Genomic DNA, 16,899 nt, shown 5'->3' with positions numbered 1-16,899 from the left:
CTCCTGGGTTCAGGCAATTCTCCTGCCTCAGCCTCCTGAGTAGCTGGTATTACAGGCACGCGCCACCATGCCCAGCTAATTTTTTGTAGTTTTAGTAGAGACGGGGTTTCACCGTGTTGACCAGGATGGTCTCGATCTCTTGACCTCGTGATCCACCCTCCTCGGCCTCCCAAAGTGCGAGGATTACAGGCTTGAGCCACCGCGCCCAGCCAATACATTTTTTAACATGAAAATTAGAAGCCAAGGTCAGAGCACAAGCATCCTATGAACCTGTATAGAAAAGCATATGCAGATGGGAGACTCAGGTTCCTTGTTCCAAAGGCCAAAAATATTGAATATTAAACATGAGATTCTCTCCTCTCCTCAGCCTAATATGGTCTATGAACAAATGCTAAATCTTTTCTATCAGAATATTTTAAAACAGTCATATTTTTAAACAATGGTATTTTTAAAATGTCAAAATTAGAGTATTCTAACTATAAACGTGTCTTTCCTTATTGTAGAAATTTCAGATATTATCCAAAATAACACAGTTTACATTCTTATGCTATGCTAAACAGTAAGCTTAGCGCATTACAAACATCATCTTATCCTTATAATTAACCTACAAAATAGGTAGTACTGTTAGCCCCTCTTTTCAGGAGCATGGAGGGTTTAACTAACTTATTATCAAAGTCCACACAGTTAGCTAGTGACAGAGATTAATTAGATTTGAACCCTAGAATCTGTAGGCTAAACACAAACTAGTACCAGACTACACATTTTAAATTCTTATTTTACAGTGTCACTTGTAATTAGTATCTATGACCCACAGTAGTTCACAGAATTATTTTGAGTTTGCTTTATTTTAATAGTTACAACATTACTTTAAAAATTTCCACAAATATTCATCTAGCACTGAAAATGTGGCATAGATGCTGATGATAAAATAAGTTCTCATGAAGACAATAACAAGTATTACTCATGATAGAAGTTTTTCTCTATGGAATAAATGATGAGACACAACTACAGATAAAATGGTGTGCTCCCATTCAGTCCTCTAATTCTAGAGTGCCACTGAAGGAGAGCAGATCACTTTAAGCCGCAGTGATGTGCATATGTATGAAAAGACTGCAGAGCGGTTTGGAGACGTGGCTCAGGAGTCAGAGTTATCTGGTACAGAACTCAGGCATTTCAACACATTTGTGTGTCCTTTTGGACTTAACTTCCTATTTTCCTCATCTATAAACTGGGGAAATAATGAGCCATATCTGCTAGAGTTTCAGTAAAGATTTAACAACATAGTGTACGTAAAGCACCAAGGATATGCCAGGTATGTCATATCCTCAGCATATGCAAAAGAACTGAAATCATAACAACCACTCTCTCAGACCACAGTGCAATAGAAATATAATTCACGACTAAGAAAATACTGACATTCTTTACAGAACTAGAGAAAACTATTTAAAAATTCATGTGGAACCAAAAAAGAGCTGGAATAGCCGAAAAGAACAAAGCTGGAGGCATCATGCTACCCAACATCAAGCTATACTACAGGGCTACTGTATCCAACACAGCATGGTACTGGTACAAAACAGACACACGGACCAATGAAATAGAAGAGAACCCAGAAATAAGGCATCACACCTTCAACTATCTAAACTTTGACAAACCTGACAAAAAAACAAGTAATGGGGAAAAGATTTCCTATGCAATAAATGGTGCCATAATAACTGCCTAGCTATATGCAGAAGATTAAAACTGGACCTTTTCCTTATACCATATACAAAAATCAACTCCAGATGGATTAAAGATTGCCATGTAAAACTCAAAGCTATAGAAACTATGGAAGACAACCTAGGCAATACCATTCAGGACATAGGTATGGGCAAAGATTTCATGATGAAGATACCAAAAGGAATTGTAACAAAAACAAACTTTGACAAGTGGGATATAATTAAATCAAAAGGTTTTGCACTGCAAAACAAACTATCCACAGAGTGAACAACCTACAGAAAGGCAGAACATTTTTGCAAACTATATATTCGACAAAGATCTAATATCTAGCATCTATAAGGAACTTAAGCAAATAGACAAGAAAAAAAAGAGCCCCATTAAAAAGTGGGCAAAGGAATAAACAGATACTTTTCAAAAGAAGTTATATATGCAGCCAACAGCATATGAAAAAAAGCTCAACATCACTGATCATTAGAGAAATGCAAATCAATATCTCAAAGAGATACAATTTCACACCAGTCAGAATGCTGATAAGGTTGTGGAGAAAAAGGAACATTTATACATTGTTGTATGGTGGGAGCATAAATTAGTTCAACCACTATGGAAAGCAATACAGCAGTTCCTCAAGGAGCTTTTAAAAACAGAAGTATCATTCAACCCAGCGATCATCTTCCTGAGTATATAACCACAGGAATATAAATCATTCTATTATAAAGACATATGCACATGTGTGTTCATTGCAGCACCATTCCCAATAGCAAAAACATAGAATCAACGTAAATGCCCATCAATGGTAGACTGGGAAGAAAATGTGGTACATATATACCTTGGAATACCATGCAGCCATGAAAAAGAACAAGATCACATCATTTGCAGGAACATGGATGGAGCTGGAGGCCATTATCCTTAGCAAACTAACAAGGAACAGAAAACCAAATACCACTTGTTATCACTTATACATGGAAGCTAAATGATGAGAACTCATGGATACATAGAGGGAAACAGACACTGGGGCCTACCTTAGGGCGAAAAGTGGCTGAAAAAATGCAAATTTATTCTCTTACAACTCTATAGATTAGAAATCCACAATCAGTTTCACCAGACTTTAAAATCAAGGTACAGGCAGGTCTGTATTTCTCCTGGAGATTCTAAGGGAGAATCTGTTTCCTTGTCCTTTCCAGCTTCTAGAGGTGCCTACATTCCTCAATGCACGGTCCCTTCCTCCATCTTCAAGGTGCACCACTCAGCTCTGTTCTGCTCTTACATCTTCTGTCTCCTGCTCTGATCCTTCTGCCTCTCACTTACAAAGACCCCTGTGATTACAATGGGCTAATCTGGGTAATCCAGCAAAATCTAATCTCAATATCCTTAATTTAATTACATCTTCGAAGTCCCTTTTAACATGTAAAACAACGTTCACAGATTCTGGAGTTAGGATGTATTAGCATCTTTGGGGGTGGATATTATTCAATCTACCATGGGTATATACCATTTATTACATTATTTTTGCAGATGAGAAAATATGTAGTAATTATTAATGCCACTATATACATTGAGAAACAAGAATTCAGAGGCTGAATAACACAAACTCACAAAACTGAAAAGTGGGCCCCAACCTATAAACATAGCGTTTCTCACCTTAAGTCTGTTTTGACTACACAATTCTGCTCCCAAAATAGAAAAAAAGGGAATCCCCACTTAACGGTAGATTTTGTTATTTCCTTGGGTTAAAAATATTTACTAAATATTTATTGAATGGCTAACTGTATGTAAGATCCAGTTTTAGTTTCCAGGAATAAGTAAGAATCAGATATAGTCAGTCCCAATGTAATCCTTTATCTTTCCATATATTTAAATACCTATGATTCCTAAATGTGTATATATATATATACAGCCCTGACCAAATTTAGCTACCTCATTAACATCCCCAGTTGCATTTTCTATAAACTTTTCCAGTGTGCCAAGTCTGAAACTGAAATCTTGATTTGTTCCTACAAATGTTCATCCCCCATTTCACCAGCTCAGGAAATGGTCTCACTGTACTCCTGTCCCTCACCATCCACAGCTAATCTATAATTGAATACCTTAAATTTTGTCCCCCAAATATATCTTAATTCCATCTACTTCTCTTTATTTGCACTGCCTCCAGGCTCCTAATTAGTATCTTCATTTTCATTCTTATATTGCATCAATCCAACCTCCACACATAAACTAGCATGATCTATTTAGAATATAAATGAGATTATGTCGATGGCATGTCAAATATTTCAGTAACTACCTGGAGCACTTATCATACAATTCAAACTTTTCTTGCTACAGTGAATAGCCATATAACATGCTCTGTTTAGGACTTTTCTGTACCTGTTATCCTGGCATAACTAGTAATAGAGTCTCCTTTCACCCCTACAATTATTCCATTTGGATGATAAGTCTCAGTCACCACATCTGTAGGGCCCTGTGTGGTCTTTCTTTTGCCTAAATATTATTCTCATAGCTGAAGTCTTCTCCCTCAGGACTCAGTGGCGTCTTCCCTTAAGTCTCCCGAGTAGTTAGTTTTCTTTAAAATCTGAACCACAGTATTCAATCCTATAATTAATTCTTTCATTTGTTGAATGTCTGTTCAATCCATTAGGGTGCACAAAGAGAACCAGGCCCAGGCCTGTATGTGTTGTTTACCATATATATATATATATATATATATATATATATATATATATATTTGTATATATGTATTTCAGTCAGCATCGTATCTGAAACATAATAAAAGCCCACCAGTATCTGTTGAAGATTAATGACTAAATAAGCTTACCATATAGGCAGAGAGATAGTAAATGCATAGTGTAACATTAACATAATATAAATGTGTTCAATATATCAACTACCAAAATTAATACAAAAAAGAAAGTAGTTACTTCTGCCTGCAGAGAAGAGTTGAAGAGAACAGACTCCATAAATGGAGGAAGCCCAAGCAGGGTTGATGGGCGAATAAGATCATGCAGTGTGAATTAAGAAGCCAAGAGGAGACCTAAGCTTAGGGGATGGCATTTGCAAAGGCAAAATGGTATAAAACTGTGTGATTATTCAGGGAACTCCCAAGTAGTTTCTCTTATTACAGTGTACAATGTTGTATAAATGATATATTAATAACACCAATCTTAAGGACAAAACCTAAATTGTGGCAAGCACAGAAGAAAATACAGAGAGAGCTAACAAATTTGAAGCTTGGCTTTTTTTTTTTTTTTTTTTTTTTTTGAGACAGAGTTTCGCTCTTATTGCCCAGGCTGGCGTGCAATGGCATGATCTCGGCTCACCACAACCTCCACCTCTAGGATTCAGATGATTCTCCTGCCTCAGCCTCCTGTGTTGCTGGGATTACAGGCATGCACCATCACACCCAGCAAATTTTGTATTTTAAGTAGAGATGGGTTTCTCCATGTTTGTCAGGCTGGTCTCGAACTCCTGACCTCCGGTGATCCACCCATCTTGGCCTCCCAAAATGCTGGGATTATAGGCCTGAACCACTGCGCCCAGCCTGAAGCTTAGCTTTCTTTTCATTTATAGCCCTAAGATGATTTGAGAAATTCTATTGCATGCTTAACTCACCTTATAAATTATAGACATTCTCAGATAAATCAGTTTCTGAAGTGTTATATTTCAAACTCCATTACCATAAAGAATACTCACAGTTGCAGTTATTACATAAGTGGATGATATTAAATAATATCACCTACATAGTTTTCTTGTCAATAATATATAAAACTAAGCTGAGCTTTGCTGTCAAATAAATTTTGGGGTTTAAATTTTAAGAATTATCTCAAATTTCTTTTTTCTATAATATGCTTTAATTAATTATTAAATTATTTAAAAAACAGGCCAAAACCACTATGTTATCATTTTGGCATTTATATTGTACAAATGGATAGATAAAAATATCTACAGAATCTATAAGACTTCAGGTCATATTTTGATGTAACTAAAAGTTGACGTAAGTAAAACTTATCATTGACCTATTTCTCTAGAAATAGAATATTACCAAGAAAGATATTTGGTATAGATAATCATAAATAGTTGCTTTAAACATTTAGAATGTACACTGGAAGTTGCATACTAGCAGACTGTGTGACAAAAATGCTTTGTTTAGACCCTAAAGTGTTTCGAAAATTGACTTAAGATTTAAATTTGGGAAATCACAAAAATCCAGAATTCTGGCCACTCTTAAAAAAAACTAAAGATTAGATAACTAGCAATATTCCATAAATCACAGTCCCCTAGAAAGTAGCAGACGTTCTCTAGTTAACCACAGAGCCACCTTCCCCATCACCCTAGACCGCTTCCCTTATATATGTGGCATGACTGAGCCTTTGTGTGAAGCAAAACTACTAATCATTAAAGACCAATTGAAAATCATCAAAAATGCTCAGAATATATTTAGACTTTGCTCATTTGTAATACTGAGAATTAAACATACAGGCTACTTTTAAAAATTGTCTAAATATGAAAAAATTCAGATATTCAACTCTTTTTTTTTCTTGGATTTTATTTGCTAACTAGACTATACCAAAACAAATAAGCCAAACACATCCAGAATAACAATTATTCTCCCTGACTAGCAAGATATTTGTTTTGGCATCTAGTCAATACAATAAAAATGGTACAGTACACTAATCTAAAAATATATATCATGCATTTAATCTGTGGTTTACCTAAAAGTGCCTCTCTGTTATATATCTTTCAATGTAGCAAATATACTTTATTTAAACGGGAAGCCTTGACATGTTTTCAATATTAAAACTGTTCTAGGTTAGGAAATATTAACCTAGAAATGTCATTTCCATAGAAATAACAGACACATACCTTAGCTATCTGGACACACCAGTTAAGCAGCAGTTGTGATCCAATGTTATCCTTGTGCTCATGGACATATTCCAACAGGCATCCATGGGGCATAAGCTGAGTAACCAGCTGGATGGTTGGGCTTAGACACACACCCAACAACCGAACTAGGTGTGGATGATCCATACTTGCCATGATCAGAGCTTCCTATAAGAAAAAAATGCAATACCATCATTTCAACTCAAATTTTCTTACATTTAGAGTTACTTGCACCGTACTAATGGCGCTGATGATTTTTAAAATGTACTCTTACTCAATGGAATCAATCAAAATGAAATGATAATGTTGCAGTTATTCTACCTTTAAAGTGATTTAATTCAATAAAATTAAATAAAAGGCAAATTCCTTACATGTATTAACATGGATGCTGTTATACAATAACTGCCTATAAAATTGATAGCAGTATTTTCTCCTTTGTAATATGAGCAATATTATATTTTATTTATTGCCAAGTAAGTAAAAATGATTTCCAGCTTATACTATGGATTTTTTTTTTTACTTTGACCTTTGCTCTAAATGTGCAATAATCTATACAAATTTAGCTAGTTGCAAGTACAGTGAGGTGAGCTGAACTTTGAAGTCACTCATTATTGGTGTAGAGTTGGACAATTTACAGTGGTTCATGAATAAATCGTAAATATGGAAATGTAGATAATTGCAAGTAATATGTCTATTGTCAATTTATATAAAATAATAAACATTTTAATAAGACATTTTTTTCCATAATTTTACCTTCCTCAAATTTATTTCATTTTCAAAATTATAAGTGATGTCTTATTCATAGATTCATAAAATTTGAGAGCTGAGACTATAAAAATTTGACTACTCCAACTTTTATATTTCATAAAATGAGAAAACTGAGTTATAATTTTGCATCAGAATCATAAAGGCATCAACGCCTAATGGGAATAAAAGTGGACATATGATGGTTATTTAGTGCATTTCAGTTAGCTTCTAATAAAAAGTTATTAGAAGAGTCTTTATTGTAATTTGAAATAGATATAACCATAAAATAAATATGGTTTATTTATTTTTATGTACTTTGATATGTGCTTTTATATTATGAAAACAAAATATTGTGATCTCCTATGAAAACAAAATATTGTTTATCTCATATGAAAACAATAGTAAATTTTTGCTTTTAAGAAGCTACATAATATCACCTACATACTATTCTTGTCAATAATATTTAATCTGAATCTAATCATAAGTAAAAAATTTAAACAAATACATATTGTAGAACATTCTGCAAAGAAACTGGTCTGTATGGCCGGACACATTGGCTCACACCTGTAATCCCAGCACTTTAGGAGTCCAAGGTGGGCAGATCATCTGAAGTCAGGAGTTCGAGACCAGCCTGACTAACATGGTGAAATCCCATCTCTACTAAAAATACAAAAATTAGCCAGGCGCAGTGGTGGGTGCCTGTAATTCCAGCTACTTGGATGGCTGAGGCAGGAGAATCGTTAGAACCCAGGAGCTGGAGGTTGCAGTGAGCTGAGATCATGCCAGTGCACTCCAGCCTGGGCAATGGAGAGAGACTCCATCTCAAAAAAAAAAATAAATAAACTGGCCTGTACTTATTTAAAATGTCAATATTAGGAGCAATGTAAAAGAAGGATATGATTTTCAAACTAACATTTATTACAGAAATAGGCCAATGATGCATTTTTGGCTCTTAGATAAAAAAATATATAAAACATATTGGGACAATTGAGGAAATCTAAATAGGGATTATGTATTATGTAATATTGTATCAATGTTACATATTTGAGAGTGATAACGGTATTGCAGCTATGTAAAATAGTATTCTTTGATCTTAGAAGATTCCGAAATCTTTATGAAGTATCTTGTGCCTGCAATTTATTTTCAAATAGTTTGCTTAGAGACAGAGAGAGAGAGAGGGTATATGTATATGTATCTATGTTTTTGATGTGTGTATATACATATACACACACAAATATTTGCACATACACCTAGAGGGGGTAATACATATATGGCAATTGCTTATCAATTATTTTATCTAGACGAAGGTACACTGTTCATTGTATTACCCTTGGACATTTTCTATAACTTTGAAAAATTTCAAAATAAAAAATTCAGGACATAATTTATATTGAGTTTCTGTTTAAGATGGCATGACAGATTGAATACACAAATTATTTCCTTTTCCTCTCAATTTCACTATGCTGACAAAAAAAAAAATAATTTTAAAAGGCAGATACCAACAATCATAGAAAGGAGACAATAAAGATAGAATAGTAAAAGTAGGAGTGGCTCATTAGTGCTAGCTGACCTGGTAAACATAAGAAACCTGAAGCCTAATTTAATGTGGGGAAATTGAGAAGCAATCCAATAATATGTAACACCAAAGGCTGAGGAGTAGTAGTAGTGATACAAACCTCCCTAAATGAAACAAGAAGAACTGGTTTCAAGCAGGATTGCTTCAAAGTACATTTAGGAAATACTTAGACTATAAATCTCCTTCTTCCCTTCACCCTTAGGAAATCTTAAACCAAAAGAACTGTGGACTGTGGATATCAGGCAAAATGGAAAGAGAAGTACTCTGGAGAAAACAGAAGTATTATGTAAATTTATATATAATAAAAATATGGAACATTCTTCCATTCAATCTCACAAATAGATGGAATTCGAAATTCTCAAAGTTTTGTTTAAACCTAGAATTTTACAACCAGCAGCATTTCAACCAAGTGAATGCATACAACAGACATGTTCAGACAAGCCAAATCTTAATAAATTTACGTTCCATATTTCCTTTCTTTGTAAATGTGCTCATAAAAAAGGGAGGGGGTGTTAGAAGAATACATTAAATCAAGAAAACAAACATCAAGCATGAGATATAGAAACACAAAAAAATACAGTGAAAATTTTTCTCAAATAAAAACTATACAACAAAGGGAAATAGCAGCTGGCCAAGACTGGGACAGAACAAATGGCTCTGAGAAAGGTGACCCAAGAAGGTGTAATTGATAGAATGCCTGATGAACCTAAAATATATTAAGAAAATAACTACTTTTCTAGTGGGAGTTGCAGGTCTAATTAGTGATAGATACACAGAACACTAAGCTAAAGTTAAAAAGAAATTAATCTGAGATAAAACAGAAAGATTTGCACAAGAAAGACTCAGAAAGGCGAGGAGCTGAGAGGGGAGTGGATGATGAGAGATTGTATGCTAACTGAATGATGGATACACTAAAAGTCTTGACTTCCCATTATGCAATCCATGTATGTAGCAAAATCATACTTGTACTTCATAAATTAATACAAATAATTAAAAAGAAAATCATGGAAATAGTTATATAATCACAATAACATAAATAGGAAACACTGACATAATCAGAAATCATACAACTGTTGGAAGATGGGAGGACAGAGGATGCCCTTTTGAAAGGTGGTGATGGGAATGGAGTGAAAGATATATAACCATTGCTGGTTGCAAAAAGTTAGCATGTGATACATATGCTAAAAAGAAAACTAAGACTTCACAGTATAAGCATATCATTTAAATGTATAGAGTTAAGTAAAAGAAGAAATTTCCAAAACTTTGAAAGTGATTGATTTGGGCAGTGGAAAATAGGGGGATGGAAAGGACAGCAGGGTAGCTAGCAGGTTGCCTTTCATCATTAGTCTTTTCAAAATATTTGACTTTTTAATGATTAATTTAAAGCTACTTGGTAGGACATTATCCCCTTTAGCTGCCCCTACTATTTTTACTGCTGTTGAGTTCAGCTGAGCCTTAAAAGAGTTATTCACAAATATGCAGTGTCTGATGGGGTATATGGACTTCCCAGATCCAGCCAAGCATTTATTTCAAGGTCTAACATTTTATTTTTTCAGTAAGGAAGAGTAGGGTAGCATGGGAACATGCCTGGAGAAAGGAATTATAGCGGACCAAACAAAAGAAGTAAGCTGGTAAAATGCTGTCACTCTCCCTCAAACGACTGTTTGTTTCTGAGGCTCAGTGGCAAAGCAGAAATCATTGTTTTTCAGATGCCTTCCAAATAGGAAAGATACTTTAATTTTCTCTTTTCTTGGTGCCCCAGGAAACCAGAAGAGTCACAGAACAGAGAACCAGTTTCTATGTTTTCTTGCTGAGCTCACCAGGACTGCAACACGGCGAGGGCTGGAAGTTCCAGAAGCACTGTAAGGCATCACGCCTAGCAAGGACTTCAGCATCCAGTCTGCAGTAACAGGGGTGGGACCTTCTAATGGCTCAGAGAGAAGAGAACTCAACATAGGGACCAGAACTGGTAAGAAAGGTCACTGTAGATGCCACAGGGAGACTGCAGCTTGAAGACCATATTATAGGTAAATAGGAGACACCCAACAAGTTTACAAAATATGTGTGGAGACTTATTTGGGGTCCAGGGTTTTGCATAATTAGCAAAGCCAGAAAACTGTGTTATTACTATTCACGTGGCTTCATTTGGATTCATGAGGTGAAAACATTTGGTTTCACTCCTTGTATATCTCAGAAAACATTTGAAATAAAGCACAGCAACGTAGTTATAAAGTATGGATGAAAATGTTAGCCAACTTAAATGACTTACTATTTAATCTAGTATTAACTGTATTGGCAGTGTAAACCAGAAGGTTCTTTCATTGAATTATAACATGCACATGTATAAATATATACATGCCAACAAATCAGCAAAATATCTAATTAGATTAAATCACTAATTTAATTACATATTTAATTATGTATTAAGTTAGATACTTAATTAGATATTAAATATCAAAAATCAAATCAAATTAATACTTATTTCTTTTTTGGTGGCTCTCAATGTTTTGTGTATATGAAAGTCAACCTAGGTTCATAGTTACAAGTGTGGCCCTACTCCCAGATACTCAGGTTTAGAAGTAGATCTTAGGAATCACCATTTGTGGCAAGCTCCCTTGGTAAAGGAACTTAGGAAATATAAAATGTTGAGAGTCTCTAGCACAACCTGATACCTCCATCAAATGTGTATTTCTATAATCCATTGCAAAAGCACTAACATGTAATGATTATTTGATCCTTATTATAATCCCTGAATATAGTTCAAACAGGTAATTATAGTTCAAACAGGTAATAATTCTCAGCTGCAAAATGAGGAAACCGAAACTCAACAAGCAAGATTACCAGCCCAGGCCATATGACTCGTTAGTAGCAGGATCAGTAAAAACTCAGGACTTTTATTCTGACTGTAGTGTTATGATATTAAAATTATTGTATTTTTTACTTCACTTTGATCAGCACATTATAGTGTCGATATTTATCTTTTTAGCAAGACAGCCCCAAACAGTTCACATTAGCCCTACCTGCATGAATTGGGTCAAATTATCCTTTGCTTCTTGAAGAGCAACAAAAAACAATGCATTTGTGCTTCCAGGTAAACTGCCATCACTTTATGTTTTCAGAAAAAAGCCAAATAAAATGTTTTTCTATGATTTACTGAGGGTAGTATTTGATACAAGTTATGTATTAAAGTAAAGAGAATGATAACATTTAAGGTAGAAGAAAGATTTTGAGGTTATTTTTGCATTTGAAAAGTTTACATTAAGGGATGTAAAAAAGTCACATGGAATTTCTCTTTTTAAAAATCTATTAGTAAGTCCTGGCAAAAAAGCTGGGTTTGTATTAAGAAAAATTGCTCATCACACTACAAAGAGTATTTGAAACCAAATTGCAGAGTATTTGCATAATAGTTCTCTTTTTTTGAAAAAAGAAAAATGAACAAGACACTAATTGTAGGTTGCATTTTTTTTTTTTCATAAAGGAAATAGCAGATGGCTGTTTTGGAGGATAGGAGAGTAGATAAAGAAAAAGGAATGTGAATTTATTTAGAAGGATAAGTGGGATAAAAAGGGGAAAAAATCCCAATATTTTAATCATGGAGTGTCGGATTTCAATAAATTACTCTGTGTTAAATTTATTGTCCTCTGTTACCTGTCTTTCTTTATGTGGGACCTATGGAGGCATTTTTGGAATCTTTGCTGCTGTCACTAGAAAATCTCGCTGAAGACCATGGGAATAAATATAACCTGGCAGGGACATTATCTATTTTTCCAGAAAAAATTATTCTGTCTTTATTTCCCTTTTGCTTTACAACATTTTTTATTCTTGTAGGTGAATTTAAGAGTTTTCTCATTTGACAGAAGGGAAGAATGTAACAGGTGCTATGGTAAAAATTCTAAAACAAAAATATTTTTCTTTCTAATGAAGTCTGGTGTGAATAAGGGCTTTTTAAAAAACCACCAGGGGACTACCAAGGTATAGATAAAAAAGCTCTGAAGCATGTATTTCAATAGTCTCTAGCCACATGTTATCTGTTTCTCTATTTCAGCCTGAAGAGAAGGCATTTGTGTACAATAATAAGTGAGTGATACTATTTTTTACATTAAGCTATCATTTTGCACAACCACCAGATATTTATATCTTGCCACTTTAATTTGTTTTCTCATATTGTTTAGTGGTTTCACAAAGATAAAGGGGAAGAAAAAACTATACTGCCAGCGAAAACTTATAGGCTATTCTGTTTTTAAAAATGTTAACTTCAGCTAAAATCTGTTTCATTATATCTATGGATCATTAATGCAATACCCTCCAGCTGAAAACCAGGAAAATCTCATTGCATCAGAGATAGGGAAGATAAAAGAAGAGACAGAGGAAAAGAAAAGATAGACAATTGATGCAGACATATAAAACTACGCTTCATGCAACCATCAGCAGATTTGTGAGTGCCTGAAAGAAATGCTGCCCCTAAAGATAGTGAGAGTGTTAGTGGTGGAGAACACAAAGAAGATAATGATGGCCACAATGATGAAAAATGAAATAAAATTACTGGTCCATAATAATTTTTGTACTAACTTGCTTTGCTGCAGATGGTACGAAGATAATAAAATGAAACTGCATCTGTTCCTTCATGTCTAGAATAAATTATAATTTATTTGGGTAAATAGGTGAGCAGAAATTAGAGAGGATGAATTAATATGCCATCAGTTTAAGTTTGTCCACATTGCTCAGAAGCCTTACCACTCCCTTCCAATTCTTGGTATCATTTTTGTGGACTTCAACAGTCAGATTAGGACTCTTCTAAACTTTGAAGTCAGCATGTTTTCATCTTCATTCTACATCATTCACCCATTGGGTCTCCATATGTTAGATTTAGTCACTAACATTGCTGCACAGTGAAGACCTTTTGAAGAAGTCTATATTGTGAAAGAATTCTACTTCCTGTTTTCCTTCCTTTTTCTTCCACTCTGGATTACACTGAATTTCCATCCTCATTATATTTTCCTATCCCTTTAGTTTCACATTACTTCATTTAAAAATATTTATTGAGAACTTGCTATGTGTCTGGCACTGCGATTGAAGTTGTGTCTACAAAATCATCTCCAGCCTCAGGCAGCTTTCATTCTGCTTGGAGAGGCAACTAGGAAATAGGAAAACCAAATAAACATAAAACAGATTCATAAATATTTTAAAATTATATTAAGGAGTATCACAAAAATAAACGGAGTTTTGGGATAGATAATAAAATGGTGGCTGCAGTGGTACTTTAGGTTAGGGGATCCAGGAAATGTGTCCTGAGATCAGATCGGATTTATGAGAAAAAGATATATACAAATACTTGGAAAGTTCATTCAGGGAAAAGCATGATCTAAGAGTCTGGCATATTTTGGAAGCTCTGAGAAGGTTCATGTGTTTGGAATTTAGCAAGGACTATAATGGCATGAGATGGGATTGAAAATGTGGGTAGGGGCCAAGCCATGTAGGGCCTTGCAGTCAAAAAGGATTTTAAGTCTTAAATCCTTAAGAAGACTGGATTTGTTCAGAAATCTTTTAATGCCTGGTTTCTGTTATACTTCATTTACTTCTATCATAGCCTGATTATTAACTATTACAATAAAGTACTTGCCAGTATCATATAATTTTCTCCCCCTTCATGTTCCCATTTGCTTGCTCTTTGGCTGAAGGTAATTTCCCCCATCACCATTCTCAAACTTTCAAATGTTGTTAGAGAAAGGCACAGATTCATAAGATTTAGCCTAAATTTCCTGATTTGATCCTCCAAAAATAGCTCACTTTTAGTTTTTAAAAATTATTTAATTAATGTGCTTATTATTTCATTTTTGAGACAGAGTTTCACTCTATTGCCCAGGCTGGAGTGCAGTGGTGCAATCTTGGGTCACTGCAAGTTCTGCCTCCCAGGTTCAGGCAATTCTCCTGCCTCAGCCTCCTGAGTAACTGGGATTACAGGTGCCTGCCACAACACATGGCTGTATTTTTGCCTTTCTTTTTCTTCTTCTTAGTAGAGATGAGGTTTCACCATGTTGGCCAGGCTGGTCTCAAACTCCTGACCTCAAGTGATACACCCACCTCGGCCTCTCAAAGTCTCGGGTTACAGGCATGAGCCATTGCGCCAGGCCTCTTTCAGTGTTTAATTTCTTATTGATGCTTTATTACACTTACTATGGCTTTTACCTCTGGGCAGGGGAAAAAAAAAGCTTTCTACCTTTCTTAACATTTACTCTGTGAAATGTACTTTTGACATCATTTAATCCTGTTTTACTGAATCATTTTATCAGCATTTATCTCTAGTACAACTTCATCTTCACTGTACTTACCATCTTCACTCTACCTACAAGAACATACATGTATCCCATATTCCAAAAACAAAATTTCCTTCAATTTTGCCCTATCTCTAGGGATATTTTCCAGTCCTACTTTAGCTATTTCTTCATTTTATCCTCCTTTGTGCCTTTGAGATCTGACTTTTCTGCCACTTTTCTAAATTCTTACCCTCAAATTACTCTGGAAAATATCATCAAATACTTCCTTTTCACCAAAGTTAACATGTTTGTTCTCTCATTACATTTCACCAGCCTGCATTGTTTTATCTCACTGACCATCTTTCTTTATCAAAATCCTTCTTTGGCTGATGTCAGTACTTTATTCTATCCTGATTTTTCACTCTCTGAGTAGTCTTCTTTTTTATTTTTATTTATTTATTTATTTATTTGAGATGGAGTCTCACTCTGTTGCCAGGCTGGAGTGCAGTGGCACAATCTGGGCTCACTGCAGCCTGGAGTGCAATGGTGCAATCTTGGGTCACTGTAAGTTCTGCCTCCCAGGTTCAAGCTATTCTCCTGCCTCAGCCTCCTGAGTAGGTGGGACTACATCTCTCATCCCTTCAACCCTTCAATTTAGAAATGCTACCCAGGCTTTGGCTGTACTTTGTTTTGCTTTGCTACAATCTCTTGCTCTCTTATAGATTTGTTCTTCAACCTCCTAGAGATAAAAATATTTTCCAACGTTATCAAATATGACAGAGTTGTCAAAAACATATGGAATTGATTGCAAAGTTTTTTTGGTTTGTCACGATTTGATTTACTTTGAAGCAATGTAAACAGCAGGATTTTTTTTTCTCTCAAGATAAAAAATAAAATCCATTATCATCATGTCCAAAATATCTATGCCCTTCCAAATATGAGAATTATGCTATGTGCATATTCCAAGTTTTATCCTCCACTCCTATAATTTCAATTGTCATTTCTGAGTAGAAACTAATAGGCTTATCTATAATATAACTATACAAAATCATATTATAACATCTATCCTATTTTATTAGAATTGTCTGTGAAATGTCTGGCATCTCTATTTTTCTTTTCTCTGAAAGCGGTAATGTGAGTCAGTCATATTCACTGGTTTATCACCTAATCCTTGTTGAATATATGGCTTATAAGAAGAATGCAATACCATTTTATGAATAAATAAAAAAAATCGGTATTATATCCTCCCCTTCCCCACTTACTCCATTCCAGGAATCAACTCATGCTTCAAATGACTTCTTGTCACCTTAAAATAGACACAACTGATTTCAAATATTTAAAAAAAAACATGGTAATTAATTTCCCCATATGAGTTTGCTTGCCTGCTTTGCCTTACGATTTTTTTTTTTAATTTCAGAAACATTTCCTAATTCAGTTTTAAAATCTTGGATTTATACTTGGCATTTGCATTTCTATTTTTTCCATTCCACTTTATATCTGATAATTTGTCAAGTCCTATTAATTGCTTATCCCAGTGTAGCTCAAATCTACATCATTCTGTGTCTTTTCATTCTGACTCCTACTTAAGTTCAGGCTCTTACTACTACCGCAAAAAGATCACTTTTTTTTTATTAACATAGTCTGTTTATGCTACAAACATACAAAATATCAGTGGCATTTTTTGATTGACAACATAGAGAATCTTAACATTGCATGTACTCAATAAACGCATGT

At 34.6% G+C, this 16,899-nt stretch overlaps 1 protein-coding gene across 4 annotated transcripts in view; it reads right to left on the bottom strand.

The window, feature by feature from the left end:
- ERBB4 (erb-b2 receptor tyrosine kinase 4) overlaps positions 1 to 16,899 on the bottom strand; it is a 1,187,662-nt gene that overhangs the window by 189,133 nt on the left and 981,630 nt on the right. For all 4 annotated transcript variants that reach the window (XM_032277666.1, XM_032277668.1, XM_032277665.1 and 1 more), the window contains exon 20: positions 6,571 to 6,756. In XM_032277666.1, coding sequence (XP_032133557.1) covers positions 6,571 to 6,756 — 186 coding nt within the window. The remainder of the gene's footprint in view (positions 1 to 6,570; positions 6,757 to 16,899) is intronic.

Source organism: Sapajus apella, unplaced genomic scaffold (assembly GCF_009761245.1).
Source record: "Sapajus apella isolate SASKATOON/1434 unplaced genomic scaffold, GSC_monkey_1.0 scaffold10, whole genome shotgun sequence".
In the NCBI taxonomy this organism is placed as follows: Eukaryota; Metazoa; Chordata; class Mammalia; order Primates; family Cebidae; genus Sapajus; species Sapajus apella.
This window is presented reverse-complemented; position numbering and strand designations above follow the sequence as displayed.